Source organism: Diadema antillarum, unplaced genomic scaffold, assembly GCF_040938485.1.
Source record: "Diadema antillarum isolate AM-2024a unplaced genomic scaffold, OU_Dant_1.0 seq00000570_RagTag, whole genome shotgun sequence".
NCBI lineage: Eukaryota > Metazoa > Echinodermata > Echinoidea > Diadematoida > Diadematidae > Diadema > Diadema antillarum.
Window position 1 is genome coordinate 536,183 of NW_027271508.1, and position 24,239 is coordinate 560,421.

At 40.2% G+C, this 24,239-nt stretch overlaps 1 protein-coding gene across 1 annotated transcript in view; it reads left to right on the plus strand.

The window, feature by feature from the left end:
* LOC139735356 (uncharacterized) overlaps window positions 1-20,129 on the plus strand; it is a 55,319-nt gene extending 35,190 nt beyond the window's left edge. The window contains exons 11-12 of the mRNA XM_071646102.1: window positions 15,099-15,663; window positions 20,049-20,129. Coding sequence (XP_071502203.1) covers window positions 15,099-15,663; window positions 20,049-20,129 — 646 coding nt within the window. The remainder of the gene's footprint in view (window positions 1-15,098; window positions 15,664-20,048) is intronic.
* Window positions 20,130-24,239: the final 4,110 nt, after the last annotated feature.

The window sequence follows — 24,239 nt, forward strand, 5'->3', positions numbered from 1 at the left end:
TGATGCGGTTCGAGACTCACAAATGCATGGAATAAACTTATCAACAGCTAAGTTAGCCTATCATTTCACACACAAAATTCAATCACGTGACAAATGTTATACACACTAGCATCAGGTATCCTCGCTTATATCAATGAAGAGGAGCTGATGGCTGTCGTATAGACTTTTGTAGCAATTTGGGATTTCTGGTTGGTTGAGCAAAAATGGATCTTGACACCGGACTGGATTCCTGTTTTTCACAGTTTGGCGGGAATCTATAAACAAGGGTGACTAATAGGCTGTTCTGCGTCAAGTTGCGGACTTCGGTGTCATCAATTTCTGTTAATGAGCACAAGGGGCCCCACATGTTTGTGTACGAAGCACGGCCACAGTACAATTAACAAATTTGGATATACCTGTGACGTCAGACACGTGAAAGTCGGGGTTTTATATATCTCTTTGTGATGGTTCTTTACGTCTCATGAGCTCTCATTAACAGACATCCATCGGGATCAGTTTCGTGAATGTGTCCGCATCTTATGGATACTTGATAGGACGAAGGGAGCAGGTAGGGAAATTAAATGCATCGACTCTTTCTTCTCTGGTGTCTTTGTCGTTAGAAGATTAATCTACCAATAGTCATTGTATTTTTATCCGAGGAAAGTGGGTCATATTGGCATGAAGATGACATTCACCCCAGAAGTGCGCACTTTTGGTGTTACAATTTAGATTGAATTCCTTGCAACGATTTTAATCCTTGATCGTGAAGCCCAGTGCATTGTGGAAACGTTAACCATTAGTGCGCCCGAATAAGATAAAATTCTTTTCTCATTTTGTTCCCTTTTGGATTTTTTTCCTTCTTCATGTACTCACATACTACTATCGCAGTCATCTCACAGACAATGATTTGAATTTAATTACACGTCAACATACTAGTATCCTACTTTTCTTGATTTCTGGCTGCTGACGTATTTGCAACTTTCCTTCTTTTTTTTTTCTTCAAATGTCTTCTGAGGTTTGGGAGTGGAGGAAACTAGACGTATGCGTCATGAACATGCCATTGCAATACTAAGGGTACAGCATGGGGCACTTTTGACGTAAAGAGTCGTTTAATACACAAGAGATAATATACGGATGGTGACAGAGGCCTATACTTCTTTAACGTCAAACTACAGAAGGGCATACCAGTGTGGCTAAGATTCAATTAATGTATTTGTCATGGAGAAATACGACATAGATTAAACTAAATTGAACTGATTTGAATTGAACTGAATTGATTACAAATCAGCGCAACAAGTTAATATCTAAGGACTGTTACATTCCTTATTTTCTTTCCTCTCGTAAATTTACTTTATTGAGTGGCCCACATCTCTACGTTAATTCGGCCTTTGTTTTCAAACCATACAATGATTTTAAATAAATAGTTTCATAAATGTATATTGTACTGTTATATTGTTTTCCTTACTAAGAAATTGTATCCAAAAAAAATGTGACAAGGGGGAAAACAATTTGCTTTAATTTTAAGTGAATATGATTATTGATATGTCAATCCCATGAATAAGATCAAGCTTCGCTATAGAACATCTGATTATCTATATACAAAACAACTTGTAAACTTGAAAACATAACTGTTTTGAATCTTTTACGTATGATTCAGCTATGTATCTATTTAAACACAGTTTTACAGAACACTAAAGAAGCATAACAGCAATAAATTAAAAAAAAAATCGAACAAACGACCAGACACATAGACGTACAAATCTATTCACTTTGTTTTAAGACTATTCGTAAGTTAGAAACCTGTGTGTTATTGATGGCATGCCAAATATTTGATGAACCCAAATTCTTTGCAGGCATTATATATTTACCATTTGCAGATGAAACAAAAACCCAGCTTTAGTGCTTCGAATAGTTCTAAAATGTGAGTAAAAAAAACAATGTAAAAATGTCAATCAGTATAATGAGTGTTAAGTATTGTAAAATATACAATATGTGAACAATAGTTAACATTAAATTGTTTCTAGAATAAACCATAGACAGTTATGGTTTATTGAGCAAATTTTATGATCACTTCTTCTTTTTTGTTACCAAAGCAAAGTGTGCATTGTTCGTGTTTCGTTTTTTGTTCTTTGCTATAATACCATTCGTGCCTATACTTTATATTGATCTGTCCATCCCAGCTGGATGAATGTCAAATCGACACATGTACCGCTTTGTATTTTTTTTAAAGAAATGAATACGCTATCGAATTGAATAATGAGATCTCCTTATATTTTAGGCTTTATTGCAAAACTTTTATATGGTAGGATGTTTTGCGATACAACTGACTTACACAATCTGCATCAAATGTGATAACTCGAACATTTTCTAAATCACGCCTCCCAATGGTAAACAGTACCTTTAAACGTCAGTGATGAGTGCATCAAATTGTATGCATTATTCAAAAGCAAAGGGAAAAATTAGTACGCCATCATCAAGAGTTGATGACGTTACCATCTCTCCATCAGATACTCGTACAAAACGTGACGTTGTTTTCGATTCAGCGTTGTTAATGTTTCCCAACATATCATTTGTTTTATACATCAACTCTGTATAACCTTCACAACTTCGGGTCATCCGCAGATATTGAACTCATTCAGTCGCTGTACTGTCTACTCACAGTCCGGAAGGTGGGGTTGGGGGGGGGGGGGGTGGTCAGCCTAGCTCAAGAGCTTACCAATTTTCATGTACATAGCCATTTATGCTATGATGCTGTATGATATGGCAATTAAAGTCTGGCTAGTCATTGGTTGTGGGTGTGGCCAAGCCACATAATTCTCACTGTTCATTATTATCGTAATGCTTTATTGAATTATTTCATTTTTATGTTTTTCTTTCTTACCTATTAGTCAGAGTAACAGTGATATATCAGCTCATAGGAATTGCCCGAGTCACGATAAAACAGTAACAACAACAACAACAACAACAACAAAGGAAATTTTAATTACATGATTTACTGGAATTCATCATTTGTTGGCTCCTTTTAATTGTGAAAGCCTTTCATACAAGTAAAAATGAAGATACGACACAATTTCATGAAAAGACATGCTTCTCTATAAATATCCAAACAAATTATATGGATGTTTTTCCTCCAGTTCTAAAATGGAAGCAAATTATTCAATGAACATATCGCGTGCAATTGCTTTTTTGAAAAGACAACATATGCTGTATCTGGACAGAATTTTTTTTTAAATCTTGCTTGTCAGCGTGTTGCCCAGGTAATCTCGATCCACCCCTCCTCTTCAGCCCCTCTTCTCCCTACCTTCTCCCCTCGTCCTCCCCCTTCTCTACACAGTTATCTCAACTTGCATAAAACTTTTTTGGTGTATTTCTTCCTTTAAGTTATTGTGTGCTTCCCGAGGGTTGTATTTGAATACAGCTTCGTTCAACCACCTAACAGGCTTGGAAACAGTGACTTGATGACATATTTTTTCAGAATCTCATCGTTTCATTATGTATATATGTATATATATATATAAGTGTTTTAAAATTTGTCATCAACAACAACAACCACCACAACAACAAGAAATTCTGGTTGGCTTTGCCCAATGGAGATGTGGCCTGCAATATCAATACACTTCGAGTCATATTGCAGGGCACAATTCATCGTGGATGCTTAATAAGTACGATATTTCTTGTTAAATCATTGCATTTTTAAAGATCATTAATGCCAACAGGTGGTGTTTTCTTCTTCTGTTTTGTTTCGTTTCAGTTTCTTTTGTTTTGTTTTGTTTTGTTTTACGAAGTATTGATTCCGCCACAAACAACACGTTAATGTCTGCAATATGTCGACAGATGGCGTATCACTCGGATATTTTTATATAAAAGATAGCAACCACTGAAGATCGCAATGATTTAATCAGGGGCTAGACTTGCAATATATCAGCTTAGTCCATTCTTACACACACACACGCACAAAAAAAGAGGATTTTTTTTTCCTCCGGAAAGGACGAGTCCATCAAAACACAAAGATATTTGATATGAAGAGAGTGAAATGAATGGTAGACCAAATGTAGGCTCTCGGGGAAAATAATGAAAGAATGCGGAAGAGAAAGTGAAGATCTACGAGAAAGAAAGAGAGGGAGAGAGTGAGGGGGAGGAGTGTGCGCCGGCTGCGTGGTATGGCGAAAGTGTCACTAAACGGAGATTGTACCTCCAACAGTCTGCTCTATTTCACGTCTCTGCGGCGCAAGCCATCCAAACCCTATTATGATTCGGTCAATACTGTGGAATTTAATCAACGATATTGACTGACGGAATCAATGGCACGAGGAGTCACTCGGGCACGAGTTGAAGAGTGCATATATCGCAAAGAGCCCGCATCACCAAGTAATTGCAAGATTTCCGGGTCAGAAATATGTTGGTACACAACACTTTTAATAGACCAGCATTTTCTTACGTCATAAGGTTTTAATTATCAGAAATCGTCTCTGTATCCATGGAAATTCAAATGAAATAATGTTCTCTTCCTCTCTCTCTCTGCCTTATCATCTTGTATAATATGCTTACATACATGTACATGTCTTTTCTTTTAATGCAGCAGGGCCGACAATATGGTCCCACTTCTTTCACGAAAAAAAAAAAAAAATGGCGTGGCCGTGATAAGAAAACCGTAAAAGAAAAACCATAAACCGGAAAAGAAACCCATAAATAAACCCGTATAATCCTAGCTATAATAGGGTATGTAAAAAGTGGTAAAACTTACAAATAAAAGGGACAGGAGGAAAGAGAGAGTCACTTCACTGTAAATTCTAGCTCTTTTCCATTAAAAAAAGTTACAGAAAACTTATGCGGATCGAGAGACATCAATATGACACCCGGTATATAAGTATAATGCAAATATTGCTAACTTCCCTTTGTAGTTCCATTTGGTTTGATATATGTTGTGTATTCCGTTTCATATTAGATATTGATATGAATTGACCAAAAACCAGCTTTTTGTGATGTTCATCATCATCTATCGTTAAGATACTCGTAATAGATATACAACGTTACACTATGTAGATTCTTCTTTAAATCACTGATTTTGAGTCGCATGTATTCGTGTCTCGTTATGTTCCGGTAGCTACCAAAAGAGAAAGACTGATGATGGTGACTTACTTTACTTCTTCGGTTTTTGGCTCATAAGACTTCTCGCATTCTTTTGATGAAACCCAAAGCAACCTGATGCATCATACAATCCTCTTTGGAAATATAATATTTCATCCGAAGCCATCAAAACATGGTGAGTTTGATCGTAATTGAGAAAGAGACATTCGACTATTTTCATTCGTAAAAACGCACCAAAAACATGCACCGTCCTGACATGCGGGGTGAGAGTGTGCACAGACACATGAGCGATACAGACACTTAGTGGCACACTGTGAACACCAAGATGGATGACGCACCCTGACACTGAAGTGTTAGTTGATCCTTCCTTATCGCGTTTGTCCAGCGGGGTGTAATTTGTGCGAATCGATTGGAAACTTGATTGCAATTTCCACATCTATTCATCAATGTTCTAAAACGCTGACCAATTACATCCCCAAACCATCACTCGTTGCTCGTGGGTGGAGAAAAAAAAAAGAGAAGAGAAATGCATATCTATCTTTAGGTATACATACAAAGAAAATGGGCGCCACACTAATTCTTTAAAGGAGAAATCCGGTCCAAAAACAAGTTAGTCTAATTAAAAAAAAGAGTAAAATCTTATGCATTCAATGGTAAAAAATGACTGAACTCGGATGGAAAATTAGGAAGCTATGAAATTTTGAAGTTTTGCTTATTTCTGCAAAACAGTTCTTTTACAGTGGATATGAATATGCCAATGAGTGAGCTGACCATGTAATAACCTCACAATTTTCCATTGATCGTGTACAAAAAAAAATGACGAAAATTCATTGTTTCTGTCATTGAAGTCTAAAGCAAGTTTGAATGAAAAACTGGAAATTTCATAACTTTATGTACAAACTGTATGGCAAGTTGTTACGGTATGACATGCTCACTTTACCATTTGCAAATTCATATTGACCGTTCAAGAACTGTTTCCTGAAAAATTAGCGAAACTTCAAAATGTCATATAACACCTATAGAAACTCATTTTTCACCCGATTTCAATCGAAATTATTCCATTGAACTCGTAATACTCTATTCGTTCTTATTAGATTAACTTATATTTGGACTGGATTTCCCCTTTAAGGCATGCATGAGGGTGACGAGGAAAGTAGGTGAGGCCAAAGTCGGAACCTATTGAAAACGCATGACATTTTGAGGATACATTTTGGCAGTTGTTTGGCAATGAGATTTCGGGGTGTTCTATTGTGCAGTGGACAACAATATAACAAAGTCATTCATTGATTAAAACAAAGTCACATACAGTTGTCATAGCTACAAGACTTTTAAGTTAACGACAACAGCCAAGTAAGCAATAATGAAGACTCTGGTTTGGTTTAACTAGTAGTATCGTTGAAGACTCGGCCCCCCCTCCCTTATTCTTTTAGTAACTTTAGTATTCACCTTATTTTCGATGTATAAACTTTTAAGGGTTATATCGCGTATTGAACCGTGATGTTTATCACATTGTTTCGAGTTTGACTAGGCGTTGAAAGCTAGTAAAGCCAGTGAAGAGTGGCGAGAAAAGATTACCGCTGAGATAATCTAACACACCCTTGACAGGGTGGTGACGAGACGAATTGGAATCAATAAATTATGTATCATTGTGTTTCAGGTTTGTGAACAACCGGCTGGTCAAACAAATACCATTAATTGTAATGGATTTGACGTAGAACGAAAATCAATAACGTATGAAATCCGAGTTGCCCGGAAAATAAATTGCTCGTTTCCCCCCTTTCAAGGAAAATAAAACAAAATTGTGGGGTCCAAAGGTTGCAGCAACGGCGGGGAGCCCATGAATTTGTTGAAACAAATTACGACATCGTTCGGTTGAGAGTTGCCTCATCATAGAGCCGTGATCATAGGCGTGATGGCAGGTACCAATTGCGATCAATTACCGCCACATAATGTAAACAGCGAAGGAAGAAAAACAGACGAATAACTTTCAGGCACGATGGCTTCCGAATCCATTAAAAAAATACATGAATATCTCTGTAGAGCACGATGCCAGGGAAAAATGGGAGTTGAAAAGATAAAGAGCACCGGCCGCATTATCATTTTTAAACTTAAAGGGCAAAGCGTTTGAAATGTTAGTTAGGAATACATTCTTGGTAAACGTGACATGTTTGGAGTATCGCTCGTGGTTGATCAAGAGCGATTATCAGCGTCAACAACAACAACAACAAACAAATCAGAAAAAAAACCCAACAACAACAACAAATCAATCAGACGTTTACAGGGTGTTTCAAATTGAACGACAAAGGTAAATACGGAAAGGGGTATTGTTGTTTGAGGGAAAATGAAAGCCAAAGGGACATGTTGTCAAGCAGAAGCTTGGTGTAACTGAATTAATATTCAATAGAGGTTACCGCGACAGGTCATCTAAATTGATTTCTCTTTTTCAGGAGTTGATTTATGGTTGTGTATCGAATATCACATTTGAAGTAAATCGGTGTTTATTTCAATCGAAGTGCATTAGGCTGCCGTGGGAGTATAGAAAGATTCTTGTCACGAGAAGAAATACCTGCAAGTTGTAAATATGCGACGGAAATAGAGAAAATGCCCCCCCCCCTCCAAAAAAAAAAAACATGAAAAAAACTATGGTACACATAGAAGTGAAGCATAACTTCAAAAGCCCTATTGAAAAACGAACGAAACGAAAAGTCGGAGTTCCACACGAACGGAGGACAAGAAAAGGAGAACAGTACACTTGAAGGACAATGGGAAACATGAGGATTACATCCGCCATATTTCTCCTTCCGGTTAATTGGTGAGACGCATTTTGAGGATGATATGCGAATGCAGGGAGTCCATCAAGTGACAGCTGATCCGACCGGAGCTAGAATAACAAACCTAAAGCAAATACGGCGATATCATGATTTGGAGGAAGAGGTGGCTTAGAGAGAAAGACAGACAAAGAGTACGTGTTACAAAGTAGTGCCGTGGTGTCACCATCGTACCACCTGTTTATTACACTGTGTTACATGATGACTACCAAAGTGGTCGCTAAAACACCCTTCTCTTCTTGAAGTCCAGCTAATAGACAGAGATTGAGAGAGAAAGGAAGAGAGAGAGAAAAACAGATTGAAAGGGAGAGAGATATAGAAAGAAAGAGGAAGCGAGAGAAAAAGAGGATGGGGGGGGAGGAAATTTTAAACAAACAAACAAACAACAAAAACCAAGATAAGATGTAGCAAAGATGTCGGAAAGTTGTTATCATCGTACGATTCTGCCCTCATTCATCGTTGAAAGAACCTGCAGTGAATAAATATTGCTGTATAAATAGTATGTGCACACATAGTCGTTGAAATGAGTAAACCGAACTTTGAGCAAGTCTACAGGTCTTTACGCAGTGCCTTTTCCCATTCAACCATTACGCTTCTAGAATACGCCATTTCAATTTAAGAACGATTTAATTTCAACAAAAGGAAACTTCCCGTCAATACAAAACGCATAGCTTAAATCAGAGGTCTTACCTCTCTCTCTCTCTCTCTCTCCCCACGACCAACGCATTTTGTTGTTGATATTTTGATATTCTTCAAATTCGTTCAATTTTATTCTAAGCGTCATTAGTAATACCCAGGAAGACTTGACTAAAAAAAAACAAAAAAAAAACGATTGGAATTAGTAACCAGCATTTGATACTACATCATTATTGTTCGTCCATAAGAGTTTGGTTTTTTATTAGCAGACGGTTGAATGTGCCTTGACGTTTCAAGCAAATTATTTTAACCTTGCTTAAACTATAATTCTAATTGCTTTCAATGCAACGTATGATGAGAGTCAGTGTACACAAAGAGATGAAAACACACGTAGTTACTTGAAATGTGATTTCTTAGCTGCTTTAAAAAACCCCAGTTCGTCGGAGAATAGACAAAAAAAAAGTGATGTAACATTTGGCATCATACCCTATGCTGTAAAACAGAGGCAGTTGTCTTCCGCTCCGGCTGCACAAGAAGTCAATGTTACCCATATTTCAAATGCAATCAAAAGCAATAACCCACAACTTTTGAACACTAAATAATGTCATAAATCACGTGTTTCTATGCTATAATCATATAAGTCTATACTGGTCATGCAGGCATACACAACTATCTCTGTTTGTAGTGGGGTATTATTAAGTCTTTGTGTTTGTCTGTGTTTCTTTGTTTGTGCTGTTTTTGTTATTGTTGTTGTTGTTCTTGTTGTGTTTTTGGGAGCTACACATTTACGTTTGAGACAGACACACTTAGAGTGAGATAAAAAAGGAGAATTAAAGTTAGAGAAAGAACGCAGGTTATTCACCCTACACACTGCTGTAATGCCGCCTTCTGGTCTGATAGGAACAGTAAGTACACAATATTGTAAATATTGGACCCTTCTACATTCCTACCATGAGGTAGTGGGTATAATCATGCATTGTGTCAACCGGTGAAGATGCTCCTCCTTCCCCATCTCAGAACACGAACGCACGTGCTCTACTGCAAGCGCGCCGCGCGACACCTTCCAACCCCCATCGGCCATTTTGGATGAGCTGCGTGGCGGATCATAAGATGAGTCCTGGTCGAGTGGCCACAAGTACCTTGACCTATCAGGCGCTCTTCAAGGTAGGCAGGGGGGATCCGGTGCGGGTGGGAGTCCCGGAGGCTGTTCCTGCGCGCCTAACCAGCTAACCTCCCATTGCGGCCACTCGTATTTTGCGCAAGGTTACCTCGAAATTCCCTCGTCATTCACCGTGCTGACTGAACAACTGAATGGCGGCTAGCGAATCTGTTGAACTTAGGCTTGCAATCGAAACAAAAGGAAGGTCACTTGTAGTAATTATGTACGTTTTAAACGGGTTGAGATATAAGCGGAAATAAATCCGCACATTTGTGGGCTTGTAAGTGTCGATTTTCCTTATCTTCCTTTATTTTTGAAACTATACAGGTGATACAACGTAAAAGTTGTAATTTAACAAAGGACTCCCTGCAGTAGCCACTTTCTGTTTTAGTTAATGAAATATTGATTTAGAATGGATACACACACACAATAGAGGGGCGGATCCAGGAATTTCGGAGGAAGGAGCAAGAGCAGGAGCAAGAGAAGTAGAGGAGGAGGAGGATGAGGAGGGGGAGGAGATGAAGTGACGCAAATGAATTCTTCCAGATGAGAAACTGCGTTAACGTGAAGAAAAGAACGCAAGCCTGTATTATCAATATTTCAGAAAAAAGCGTTTATAAGTGTATGTACGTGTTTGTTTGTGTGTGTGTGTGTGTGTGTGTGGGTGTGGGTGTGTGTGTGGGTGTGTTTAAGTTCAAACTCGATGTAGACATTCATTTCATCACTCAACTTTCTCCGCCACCTTCGATCACGTGGAACTTACATCTAAAGAATTTCCAAGCGTTAATCAGCCTTTAAATGCGAAAATGCATTTCCATTCGGGAAGAATTAAAAACGAAGTTTGACACAGACTAGATTTAGTCGAAACTGAAATTTGAAAAGAGTATGGACATACAATGCACTTCATAAGATTTGCATCCGGAGACAGAAACAAGATACACAAACAAAACACATCATTCTTCTTCCACAGAACATTCATACTTCTTTGCAAAACCAAAAGCTCATCGGCCGACAAATTTCTAACGTTTCGGAAAAGAAACAAAGAATCCGCGAAGCCCTCCGAATGACCTCTGAATTCCGTCGGAATGTATGCATCCCATTCTTGATCCTGCTTCCTTCCACTGAAAAAAAATAATACGGCAAATTATGATTTTCCTGTTTCATCTATTGATTAGTCTGTGCTAGAGGGAAGACAACCAAATGCCAGTACTCCGGGCTATGCGAACGTCTCGTATTTCGCAATGACCACAATCCACATCCATTAGCGGAAGTCATTTTTCCTAGCAATCAAAAACTTTCACTCTCAATTCCAACTTAATAAAGGAAGGGGGACGAATTGTGCGTGGGGTACCGACGCGGGAGTACATCCAAGGTGGTAGTGGGTTTCCTCCTGGCTACTTCGTTCGTTTCCATCGCCAGAAGCAGTTTCGCGGCTATCAAGCTGTTGCTGCTGCGATACGGTTTAAGCCATAGCCTCTTGGTCTCACGAATACGCATAATGTTTTATTAACTGCTGCTTAAACATGTATTGAAGGTGGAACATTGCATTTCGAAACATTAAAGTAAGTTAATCCCATGAGTGCGTAGAGGACCCCCAGGGAAATATTGTGTGTGTGTATATTTGTTGGTATGTGTGTGTGCGTGTGCGTGTGTGAGTATGCATTTTATATAAAAAGAACAACTATTCTTGTTGTTACTATGAAAGGAGCATTAGCTTTACGGTGGACATTCTGGTAACAAGCTGATTTTTTTTTTCAGAATTAGTCCTGGAATATGGTCCTGGAATATGTGTAGATTAACATACTAAAAGTCTTTAATATTCTGTGGGCGTTTTCTGCCATTAAAGATGGCGTCCAAAATGGCTGTCATTTCCTGTTTCTCTCATAACTTTGCAAGTAGGTAACCCCAATGTACGCTTTAAATGTCTAAATATATATCTTAAGACACGGAATCCGATAAAATACTTATTTAGAGAATTTGAAACGTAACCAGAAGCAATGACAAGTGCTTGAGTTCTTCTCGAAATCCAAATGGATTGCACATCTACAAAATTAATTGAATTGAATAGAACTGAATCGAATTGAATTGTTGTTATGATTGTTCAACACTCCCATGAAGGTGACCATGGCGACCATGGAGATCTGTGACGATTTAACAAATCATGGCGTGATCGCCGTCCGTCTCCATTTTTGGCCTCCGACGCGATTACACTACGGTTTCTCTACGCTCAACCTGCGCTGTAGGCGATAGTGCCACGATGATGCTACGACGCTGCCACGTTTTTGCAGCTTTTCCAAGCCGACGAGACGCGCTGCTTCTGCAATCAAAGCGATCGTATTGCAATATTCGTACGCTTATCAAGACGTCGCTACAACAGTGATACGATCGGAGCGACAGTGATACGTTTACGACGGGCTCATGCTACGATCTCAAGCGATCAGAGTATAAAATGGGTTTCATGATTGAATTTCTTCAGGCACATGTCAGTGTCAAACCAACATGGATATGCGGAATATAGTTTTACCCTTACATCTTAGCATTCTAGAACACACCAGTTAGAACCTGATGTGAAATTATTATTATTCACTATCAGTTAAGTTATCCATTCAATTAAAAGGGTAAAATGTGTATATAATATTAAAGAACCGGCTTACGAGCAAACTACAAATCGTATCCTACAATGAGACAATTTTATGAAGATATATCTGAAAAGATTACAACTTAATTTACTTTCACTGACTTGCAATGAAGTAGATTCGTACTGAGTGTACGTGGAAAAATGAATTTTGTACGCTTTCCTCCACGTCCACCTTCGTGGTCGATGCAACCCTTTCTTTCGTTCATGGTTGGTTCCTGTTACGTAGTACTGTAAAAGTGGTAATTTTCATGGGCGATGGGGGCCGCTTTCGATGCGCTTGAGTTACGCCTAACGCGTTGCTTCCCTGTCATAGTTACGAATGTGGCGCTTTTAATGCGCTCGTGAGGCGATTATGATACCCTCTAAAACCACGGCGACCTCGGAAGTTTTGGACATGTTCAAAACTTCCGTAGGTCGCCGACCATGGCGATGGTGGCAACCCTCCGCGCTTCTGAACCGCTCAAGATACGATGGAGAATATTTAAAGCGATCAAGCCACTATCCGCCGCGCTTTGTCGATTTTTGATGATCGTAGCGGAATCGCCGTGTAGTGAGATGAGGGTATTAATGTCAGAATTCGCAAATACGTGCGCCTGACATTTGCATATCAGATCGACCGCGCACGCTCAGATCGAGCGGGAGGGTGACGTTCGACGAGTTTTATTCGTCCAGCTATCAATATTTCGTGGTATCGACTGCAGGACGAATTGTTTGTACTTGCTTGACCAATATTTTTTCGTATAACATGGCTAGGCCTTTGGTTCTATTTGTCCAGCCTGTCAAAAATAGCAGGACGAAGTAAATTAGTCAGCAGGACGAATTATTTATCAGAGTACGACGAGATTTTGTTTACAGCGTAAATGGCAGTCATTTTGGGCACCATTTTCGATTTCGTAAAGAGATTAAGCGGTTTCATAAGTTTTTGAATTTTTTCAATTTTCTCAATATGTATTCTATGGAGTTCTCTAAGGTTCAAATAATCATATATTCATCTGTGTTCAAACATTTTAGATATTGCATTGGGGTGACCTACTTGTATAGTTTTGAGAGAAACAGAAAACAGCAGCAACTTTGGAACCCATTTTGGATTTCAAGAAGCACCCAAGTGTCTTTTTGTGTACTTCTTTTTTCAAAATCTCTGAAAAATATTTTTGGGGTTCCTCGTCTCTCAAAACATAAAAATATAGACATTGAAGGTGCGTATTGGTGATACCTACTTGTAAAGTTATGTGAAAAACAGGAAATGGCAGTCATTTTAGGAGGCAGTTTAGATTTCGGGAAGATATTACGTGCTTTGCTAATAGTATATGAGTAGGTATATAAGAATTAGGAAGAGTGTTTTGTTGGGTTCCATGTGTATCAAATCGTATACTTTAGATATTTACAGTGTGCATTGGGGCTACCTTCTTGAAAAGATATGAAAAACCGAAAATGGTGGTAATTTTTTGGCCGTTATGGCCGCTATTCTGGATTTATGGAAGAGTTCATGCGGTTTTATTGATTCGTGTGTTTCGAAATTTGTTAATACATATCTTATTGAGTTTCGTACGTTTCAAACCCATAGTCAGACAGTCAGAAATTGTATAGGGGTTACCTACTTGCAAAGTTTAGGGCGGTGAGTTGGCTCAGTCGGTAGCGCGTCTGCCTCACGATCCTAAGGACCCGGGTTCGAGCCCGAGTCTGGACTGAGCAATGTTGTGTGTAATCATAGCAAGAGGCAAAACACACTGTCCCTCGGATAGGACATAAAATGGAGGTTCCGTGTATGAGAGAGTCACAACTCATGCACGTAAAAGATCCCGCTTCATTCATTCATCGCAAAGAGCAGGGTGCTTAACCCGGAGAAGTGGTCCCACCTTATATCCGACTGGACCCCATGGAAGACCAGCGTAACGTAGCTGAATATGGGCTATCCAGCCATCTTCTCAGATGGAAATGAACAAACAAAACAAACAAACAAAACAAAGTTATGAGAAAAAAATGACGGCCATTCTAGAGTTCAGGTGGAGTCCGAGTGCTTTTATTGGTGCTTTTGGGCTTTAAAATCACTGAAAAGTGTTTTTACTTGGTTTCTCGTCACAGTCATATAAACATTAAAAGTGTGTATTGGTGATACTTACTTGCAAAGCTATGTAAAAACAAAGAAGTGAAATTGAGGTCATTGTGCACTCCATGATGGACTGCGGAAAATGCCCAAGAAGGATTTTATGAGGACTTTGAATATGCTATTCTAGATACATTTCTGGACCTCTCCTGAAAAAATTAGCTTGTTATCCAAAAATGTTCAGGTTCGAGATTATTTTGACTTAATACTCTAGGCCGATACGTTAGAGCGGAAAGTAAACACTCGGTGTTGGAATCCTTATGCATATTTTTTTAAATCATCAATAGGTATACCTTCTTATTCAATGACAGAAAATGAATGAGCGTATAGGCTTCCTAAACAACGCCCATTGCATCGGTAGAATTCTTGACCGACGTGTCATAATATATGTGGGTAACATTACATATTCCTTTTCATACATTTTTTTTCAAGTAGTTGATCCTTTGGTTATGAATACAAAACAGAGCCATAATGAAAAAAAGAATCCTTTAGTCATTCATCCACGGTTGAATCAGCATTTTCTCATCTTCATATAACTTTTCTTTAAGTCGGATATCGAAAACTGAAACGAGAACTGTCATGGTCGTAAATATTTTCCTTTGTTGTAATGGCTTTTTGTTTTCTGCTTCATCATGTTTGTCAGCAACTATCTCCTAACGAATCCAGCTGTTTAGACATCGCAGTTATCTACAGACCACATGGTGATCAGAGCTTCTCTCGTTTTCCAGAGGAATTCTCAGACATCCTAGATAGTCGAATGTACAGAACTCTACCCTTTGTACTTACTAGCGAGTTGAACATTCATCTGGACAACACAATCGCACTGAACACTGGGAAGTTCAACGACCTTCTCAGCTGCGGTGCCATTTCTCAGCTTGTCACATCTGCAATTCATGACAAGGACCTCATCCTCGATGTCTTAACTCCTAACGTGTTGCAGAACCCTGATGATGAATCTATATGCTCTAAACCCCAGGTCATTCCAGCCATCTCAGATCACTCTGCCATCATCTGGCAGCTCAGCTCTGCCAGGCCTCGTCACACCAAGTCGGGGTATACCTGTCGTAACATCAAGGACATCGACAGGAAGACTTTCCTTCTAAATGTTGCTGAATGTAACATCACTGCTCCTGTGACTGAGATTGTCGAAAGTATCGACGCGGTTGTTCATCACAACACTTTTGAACTTGAGAAACTTCCTGACATCTATGCTCCACCTAAATCAAGGAAAGTTCGGAATCATGTTGAATGTCCTTGGTACAACGTTAAGGTCCGTATTTAGAAGAGGATACGTAGAAAGCTCGGAAGAAAATGACCGTCCAATGGCAGTATTTAGATCGACAGAGATGTTTTCCAAGGGAAGGCCAATGTCATCTTTGATACTGACGGAACACCACCTAACCCCGTCACTCCTTCTTTCTGACATACTCCTCAACGTACAAACATCTAACGAGATTACGACTTGTCACTCTTACAGAAATTCCCCCATAAGTCATGCCAGCTTGCCCTCTTCCAACCCGATTAGTAAAGGATTATTCTTCCACACTCTCCCCGATTCTTTCTTACCTCGCTAATATGAGCTTAGACTATGCACACGTTCCTTCCTCATTGAAAATAGCTTAACAGTACTCCCTTGTTGAAGAAACCATCTCTTGCCCAAAATTCTGTCCAAAACAATCGATCAGTTTTAAACTTACTGTTTTTGTTCAAACTATTGGAAGGGGCTGTGTTTTCTTGTCTTTTTGATTGTTGTCTGGCCAGTGATTTGTTTAATCCATTCTAGTCAACTTATAAGCCAAATCAAAGTGTAGAATCCCTGTTTGTCTCTAACTATTCTGCAAGCAGGGGATGCATAGAGAGAAGTTAACAACTCTTTCATTTAGTGTAAAGGGCAAGGCATTTAAATGGTTCCAGTCGTATGTCTCTAATCATTCTCAGACTGTATTAATGGTTGCAAATAATTTGCAGTGCCTCGCTCTCTTGCGGAGTACTACATGGTGCTGTAGGCAGGCCAACCCCTTTTCCCATTTATTCCGTTGGTTTGCGACAAGTCTTGGTGCAGCATGGCATTGACTATCATATCTATGCTGACGATATTCATCTAATGATTTGTTTTAATTCGGATCAACACGCTGCGGTAAAAGACTGTCCATCGCCTTGTCTCGTGCATGGTTGACGTCCAGGATTGGATGTGCGCTCACTCACTCAAGCTAAACTCAGACAAACATTGAGAAATTCGAATGTCTAATTTTTGGTTCCAGGGCTCAGCTTAGTAGGATTGATATCAATCGCATTTCATTTTCCGGTCACACTGTTCAGCTGTCTCAAACGGGTGCAAGTTACGAGGCCGACACGGACCAACGAGTCATTTTGCCCACGAGTTATACAGCTCACAAGTCATGCAGCCCCACGATTAATACAGCCTATAAGTTATAGTTGTACATTGCAGCCCATGAGTACGCCTATAGGCAAATAAAGTCCATGAGCTCGACACTTCGCAAAAAAAAAAGGCTCACGAGACCTACACTCTATAAACACAAAAAAGGCCCATGAGACCAACACCTAGACAAAGACCACGAACAGACACTACGAAAAAAAGAGGCTCACAATAGGCAGTGATAGGCATAAAAGGGCCACGAGACCTACACAAGGCAAAAAAGGCCCACGAGACTGAACTAATGGGCTGTTCTTAACTCGTGGGCTGTATGATTCATGGACCGATTTTCAATGTCGGTCTCATGGGCCGTATGACTCGTGGATGTTAGTCTCGCGGGATGACTCCATCTCGAACTGGTCGCAACCTTGGTGTTATTTTCGATTCACAAATGACTATGTCTAATCAAATTTCTAATATTTGTATATCAGTTAGGTATCAATTACGCAATATCGGTTCATTCAGAAACAGCTGTCCAAGTCTGACACTGAAAAATTACTGCACGCGTTAATCTCCTGTTTTGACTTTGGAAACGCTCTCTTGTAAAATTTGCCCCAGGTTCTTTTGTCCACGTTAAAAAAAAAAAGACTTCAAAATGCAACAGCTCGCATTGTTGCTCTGTCCACCAAACGCACCTACATAGCATCTGTTCTGAAGTCGCTTCACTGGCTCCATGGTAATGATCATATTGTTTGTTTGTTGTTGTTTTTTTATCAATTTTGTTGCTCGCTTTTCTCTGTGTTTGTGGTTCTGGCACAAGCTGCAATACCTCTCTAATTCAAAGTTACATCCCCACAGATTATTACAGTCATCTGCTTCTGGTTCTCTAAATTGTCTTTAAAGTCACGAAATTGCGGGGGAAGATCATTTACTCAAGCTCTGGATTTCCTGATGACATCAATGCTCTTAGACATGTGACTCCTTTAAAAAAATAAATTAAAATTCGCTATTTTCCGTCTGTCTTAAATTTACTCTGTATTTCTTGAAAATTTTACTGAATGGATTTGGCGCAAAATAAGTTATATGTATTATCTATTGTTATTATTATCATTATTCGATCCAATTGCCAACGACCGTATCAATGTCGTGCAATTGTTTTCTGTCAAATCGAAACCAAACTGAATAAAGTTACAATGGATAATGTAACACTTAATAAACATTTTCAGTAATATTTTGTTGATACAGTGTATAAAGATTTTGTAACATTCAATGTGAATACGTGCAAAATCGAGATATGTACATATTTCTTTTTTTCTTATATTTTCTTAGCTTAAACCTCAGCTCACCTGGCCTGATAAAAGGATATAACTTTGAATTGTAACGCACATTTACGTTTAGTTATAACACAAAGTTTAAGTTGTTTTCTTAGGTAATTTTTTCCTTTATCACTGTTCTTTTTTGGATATCAGATCTGTCGGATATCGATAAACCACTCAGGAGTAATGCAAACATAAAAAGACTCGTATACCGCGGTTCTCTTTATTTTTTAAAACATAATATACTATAAAACGTTATCGTGAGTTACAAATCGGTAATGTTTCTTTATCATTTTATTTACCGCATATTTCACATTACATCTAGAAAATCATTTGTACTGATGAAATTATAGGCCATGAATAGTCGTGATGACTGCAAGGATCAAGAAAAAAGGTCAAATTGCCAATTTTCATGTCACTTGCCATGTAACCTCCAGTTGCTCAGACTAAGTGAAAGTGATTCGAGTAAACGGCGGCCCAAGGGTGACGAAAGGATATATTAGCATCGATTGAGGGCAGAGACCGACTAGCTACAGTTCACATCGATGTTTCGCGAAATCCACATAAAGGGACATGTAATCTCTCCCACACATACCCACGACCACACCCACACACACACAATATATATATATATATATATATATATATGTATATATATATATATATATGTACATATATATATATATATATATATATATATATATATGTACATATATGTACATATATATATATTGTTGGGACCGCCGAGTTGGTACCCAAGACAGTTAGAGTTAAACTCTAAGGGACACAAGAAGAAACCAGGCAACTAGTCATTTCGATGGTTCATGTCTCAAAAGTAGTGTTTTATTCCAGCTCGCAAGATCACATAACTATCACACGCCAGTGCTCATTCCAAGACTGCCTTTTACTCCAGTCAGCGTCCCAAGATATACTCCTCAACACTCACTCTTAATTTCTTACATTATCAAAGCATCATTCATCACCTTCTTGTATACAATGACTGTCTTCTACAGTGACCGTTACCAACGACCATTTGTGGTCTGGTCTGGGGACAGGGAGTCTACTTGGGGGTGATAAACTCTAGGGGGCTCGTCCGTGGTAAGGGGAAAGGAAGAACCACAGATACAAACAATGTTCTTAGTTAATGTGTCCGCCCATAAGACTTGCCCTACCAACTTTCAAGTGGAGTCCCAATTTGCCTAACTCTGGGACCGTAACACTCTTCCCCCCTTTGAAAAAGAGGTATTGTCCGCAATACCAGAATGCGAGAGAGAAATGTGTTAACGATACATCAAATTTTTGACCCCAAAGAACTTTCCAATTAAATGAAATTGTAAATAAATGTCAAATCATAACGAAATATGTTTTTTTTTTTTAAACATTGACGAACCTACTCCAAAAAGTTTTGAAAAAAAGGGAACAGAAAAGAAGTCGAGACACAATGACCCCAATACAAGAGAGACATATGTTTCATAAAAATCTATGCTAACTCTGACAACAGATACGAAAATCTATACTAACTATTCTACGTACATGTATAAGCTTACACATACTCACACTTCATGATATTTAACAACAAACTGGAAAATGAAACAAAGAGCACTAACACCGGCTGAAGAAAAAAAAATGGCACGGAATTGCATCTCCCCTATTGGAGACAGGAAACAAAATCACTTTAAAAACAACATGATAATGACCACACCAAATGCATGATAGACAGTGCAGACAGGTGCCGACCGTCTATGGTCACCCGCCTACTAGAATTCCTTATCTATTACTCAGACCAGAAGTCGGGCACAAACCATGCAGATGACGGAATTATGTAGCTGGACATTATCAAAATACATCTCAGAGTTATCTTTCCCAAGTTTATGGAGCAGGCACATGCCTCAAGTCTGACCTCATGTAACCTCCTATCCTGTGCAGGCTCATGCCAAGGGGAGTGGAATTAGCTACTCCGATTGGTCAGTGAACGCACCCTTTGTGGACGAATCAAATGCTCAATAGAGGAAAAACATTGAGAAAGGGACAGGAGAGAGAGAAACAGAGGAGGAGCTAGGGGAAAGGAAGGGAGAGAAGCGGAGGGAACTGAGCGGTAAAATTAAAGAGGAAACCCATTTCTCCGAAATAAAAACTCCAAGTATCCAACATGTGTCATGCGCATCAGTAACAACAGTTTGTATGTACATCAACAAAACGAGTAACTCTACATTGTAACAACGCTCGTGCCCAAGCTAAAACAAAATGAAACACATCAGCAAATTATAATAGTGCTGCTACAATAAAGAAAAGGATGGTTTTCAGCAAAGAGAGCTTCTTCTTCTCGAGTCACTACACAAGTCCTGTCCAGTGCAGAGCGCAGGATCTGGCTTTGGTGTTGAAAGTCTCCAGATCATTGACAGTGCATGGCTGTGGTAGGAGGGGGCAGACCAAAAGATGTTGCATTGTCTGATCCTGCCCGCAGTCGCAAGCAGTTTCTCCATCCCTATTGTAGCCCCATTTCTGCATGAGGACTTTGCATCGTCCTGTTCCTGTCCGTAGGCGATTCAGGCATGACCAGGTGGGCCATGCCTCACTTGAACCCGGAGGGAGTGATTCACTTGGTTCATAGGAGAGCTGATGCGTCACAGACTGGAGGTGGTTGGACCATAGGGTAATCCTTCGACCATGGACGGTGCCATCAAGGGATTCGGTTGAGTGGAGAAAACTGCGTCTGGATTTGAGTCTCTTTTTAGCAGGTTCACGATTGTAGAGTGGGTGGCGAGGGTTAACTTCTTGCTTGGTTTTCTCCATCTGTGCTGAGACCTCTCGCCTGATGTGTGGTGGGGCAATACCACACAGTAAATAAAGGTCATCTACTCTTGTTGGTCGCAGACATCCAGAGATAGCTCTGCAAGCTGCATTCAGGACTGGGTCGATCTTTGCAGCATGGGATGACCTACACCAGACAGGGGCTGCATACTCGGCAGTGGAGAAGCATAGAGCAAGAGCTGTAGTGCGGATAGTTTTGGCATCTGTTCCCCATCTTGTATTAGCAAGCTTCTTCAATATGCTGTTCCTTGCTCCAGCTTTCGCCTTTGTCTTGGCAATGTGCTCCTTGTAAGTAAGGGAACGATCCAGTGTGACACCTAGGTAGATCGGCTTATTGGTGTGTTTAAGCCATTTTCCATACCATCTGACCCTCAGTTGTCGGTTAGCATCTCTGTTCTTAAGGTGGAAGACGCTAAGTTGAGTCTTCTCAGGATTTGCACGTAGGTGATTTGCGGCATAGTAAGGAGTTAGACCTGCCAGAGCATCACTGAGTGCTTTTTCCACCTCTTCAAAGGATTGCTTCTGTGAGGCAATGCAGAGATCATCAGCATACAGGTAGCTCCTTGTACTTGGATGGATTGGTTGGTCATTCGTGTAGATGTTGAAAAGAAGCGGGGCAAGGACGCTTCCTTACGGGAGACCGTTTTTCTGTCTCCGCCATCTGCTGCGGGTACCATTCAGATTCACGTAGAACCGCCGGTTTGAAAGCAGGTTCTGGATCAATTGTGTCAGCTTGACATCCTTGGTCATCTCAAAGACTTTCCTTGTAAGAATCCTATGGTTCACTGTATCGTAGGCCGCAGAGAGGTCAACAAAAGCTGCTCCAGTTATCAGCCCTTCCTCAAACCCATCTTCGATGTACTGTGTGAGATTCAACAGTTGGCCAGTACAGGACTTTCCTGGCCTGAAGCCTGCCTGCTCGGGAATGAGGAGCTCATCTATAAAGGGGGCGATACGGTTGAGTAAGAGCCTTTCAAAGAGCTTGTATGTGTGGCAGAGCAGGGAGATAGGTCTGTAACTCTTTGAGCTGGCTGGGTCTTTGCCTGGTTTGAGTAAGGCGACTACTCTGGATTTCCTCCATAGCTTTGGCAAGGTGTTGTCACTCAGACATTTGTTCAGCATGTCAAGCAGCCACTGGAGTGCAACAGGTCCAAGATGTTTGATCTGCTCACAGAGGATATCATCTAATCCAGCTGCCTTATTACTCTTCATTGCTTTGGTAGCACCACACAGATCATTCATGGTGAAAGGTCTTGTAAAGTCAGATGGCCCTTGGGAAGCTGTCTCAGCATTTTGGGGGAGCTTGGCTCTTCTTGGGTGGTGGTTAGGGTTACCCTGGCTGTTCACAAGGAGTTGGTGGGCGACTTGGTCAGCAGTAACTTGAGGCCTTGGTTGGGATTTCGTAAAGTCGTTCCCAAGGATCCGAATCGTTTTCCAAGCTTTCCTGCTGCTGTGGGTCATATCTGTTGATTCAATGAATTCCTGCCACTTCCTCCGTCTGCTATCCATAATGGCAGTGGTCAAGTTTTCCCCACATTCAAGTGTGTCAGCACTGAAGGGGTCATTCTCAAAGTGCCTGACGTATTCGTTGTACAGCACCTTGGAGTCATCTGTCAAGCCTGGTGTGTAGCTTGTACGGCATCCTCGTGGGATATTTTTCCTTGATGATTTCTTGATCAACTCTACAAAGGTATCGTAGTGGGTAGGAAGGGCAGGCAGGTCCTGAAGATATGAATCCAAGTCTACGGCAAACTGTTCCCAGTTTGCTTTCCTCAGGTTGAAACGTCTGCGAAGGGGAACTGTGCGGGGAGTGATAGCTGCATTCACCTTCAGCCCGATTGGTCGATGTTGGGTATGTGGGATAGGATCAAGCACAACCTTCTCACACTGTTGAGCGATGTTGTTTGATACAAACACCAGATCAGGGTTGTAGCCACGTCTCCATCTACAGCTGTTGAAGGAGGAGAGAAGTTTCGCATCATGAATAAGTGACAACTGGTTTGCATCGGACCAGTTCTCCACAAGTTCGCCGTCTTCGTTGGTTTCTCTATATCCCCAAATGATGTTGTGACTGTTGAAATCACCAATAGCCACATTAACTCGGCCATCGGTGACTCCTGGAGGTAGGCAGAAAGTCTGAGTTGGAGGTTTATAGATGGAGCTTACAGAAATCCCCATAAGCCCAATGGTTAGAACTTCAATGTTGTCCGTGTCTGACATAGAAAACTTATCCACAATCAGGCCATTGCGTGCAAAAATTGCGCTGCCATACTGGTCATGTGGTATTTCCGCTATGAGGGTCATGCCATCGATGCGTGGACGAATACGTGAAGACCCACGATGTGTCTCCTGCAGACAAAGAATGTCACAATTGTTCTTTATACACAGGTTAGCCAGAAGATCCTGCTTGGTACCTGTGAGACCTTCAATGTTGGATGAGATGATACCCAGGGCCGGTCCTGATAAGGACCCATGTTTATGACGCTGGCGCTCATCAACAGATCGGTCGTTGGTAGCCATTGTAATGAACTAGTAGTTGTGTAGTGTGGTAGAAGGATTCGCTGGAGAAATTCCTGACAGGGACCGCGACGTGAACGCTCCTTCTTTGGCCCCCAGCAAAGAGAGCAAAGAAGTGGAAGAACTGAACGAGAGATAGAAATACAAACAGAGTGAGATGAATTGGTGAAGAATACATTGAAAAATCCGAGGAAAGGAAGGGAGCAGCGTCTTTGCAATAAAAACAATTAAAAGAAAAGACTGTACTAATACACAATACGGAGCACCTCCATCAGGGTTTGTAAACTAGAATGCCTGTACCATCCATTTTACAAGATGGATAATCAAACAAAGGCAAGACGATTTCTTTTAACATACAACACAGCATTGGTAAAAACGTCAAATTACATTCATATAATCACAATGCGAAAAAAATGGCACAGCTAATGAGCGAGTGGAAGAAATACCTATTTACATAGAGAATGGGGGAGACAGAGGTAGAAATAGAAAGGGAGAGGAAGGGGGAAGAGAGGGGAAAAGACTGCCTCAACAACAACAAAGGCAAAAAAAAAAGAAATGGATGCATGTTCGTTTTCCTGTAGGCTCATGAATTATACATCGCTTATTGGCTGTAGGTAATGAAAAAAATACACAACAAACATTTTGAACAGGACTTACTGTTCTCATGACACATACAGCGATCATGACTACGATACTACATGTACTACAGTATCTTAGTCACCGAAAAGAAATTAATCAAGCAGTAAACGAAAATGCATTCTTACAGCGTCCACAATCACATAACGCAAC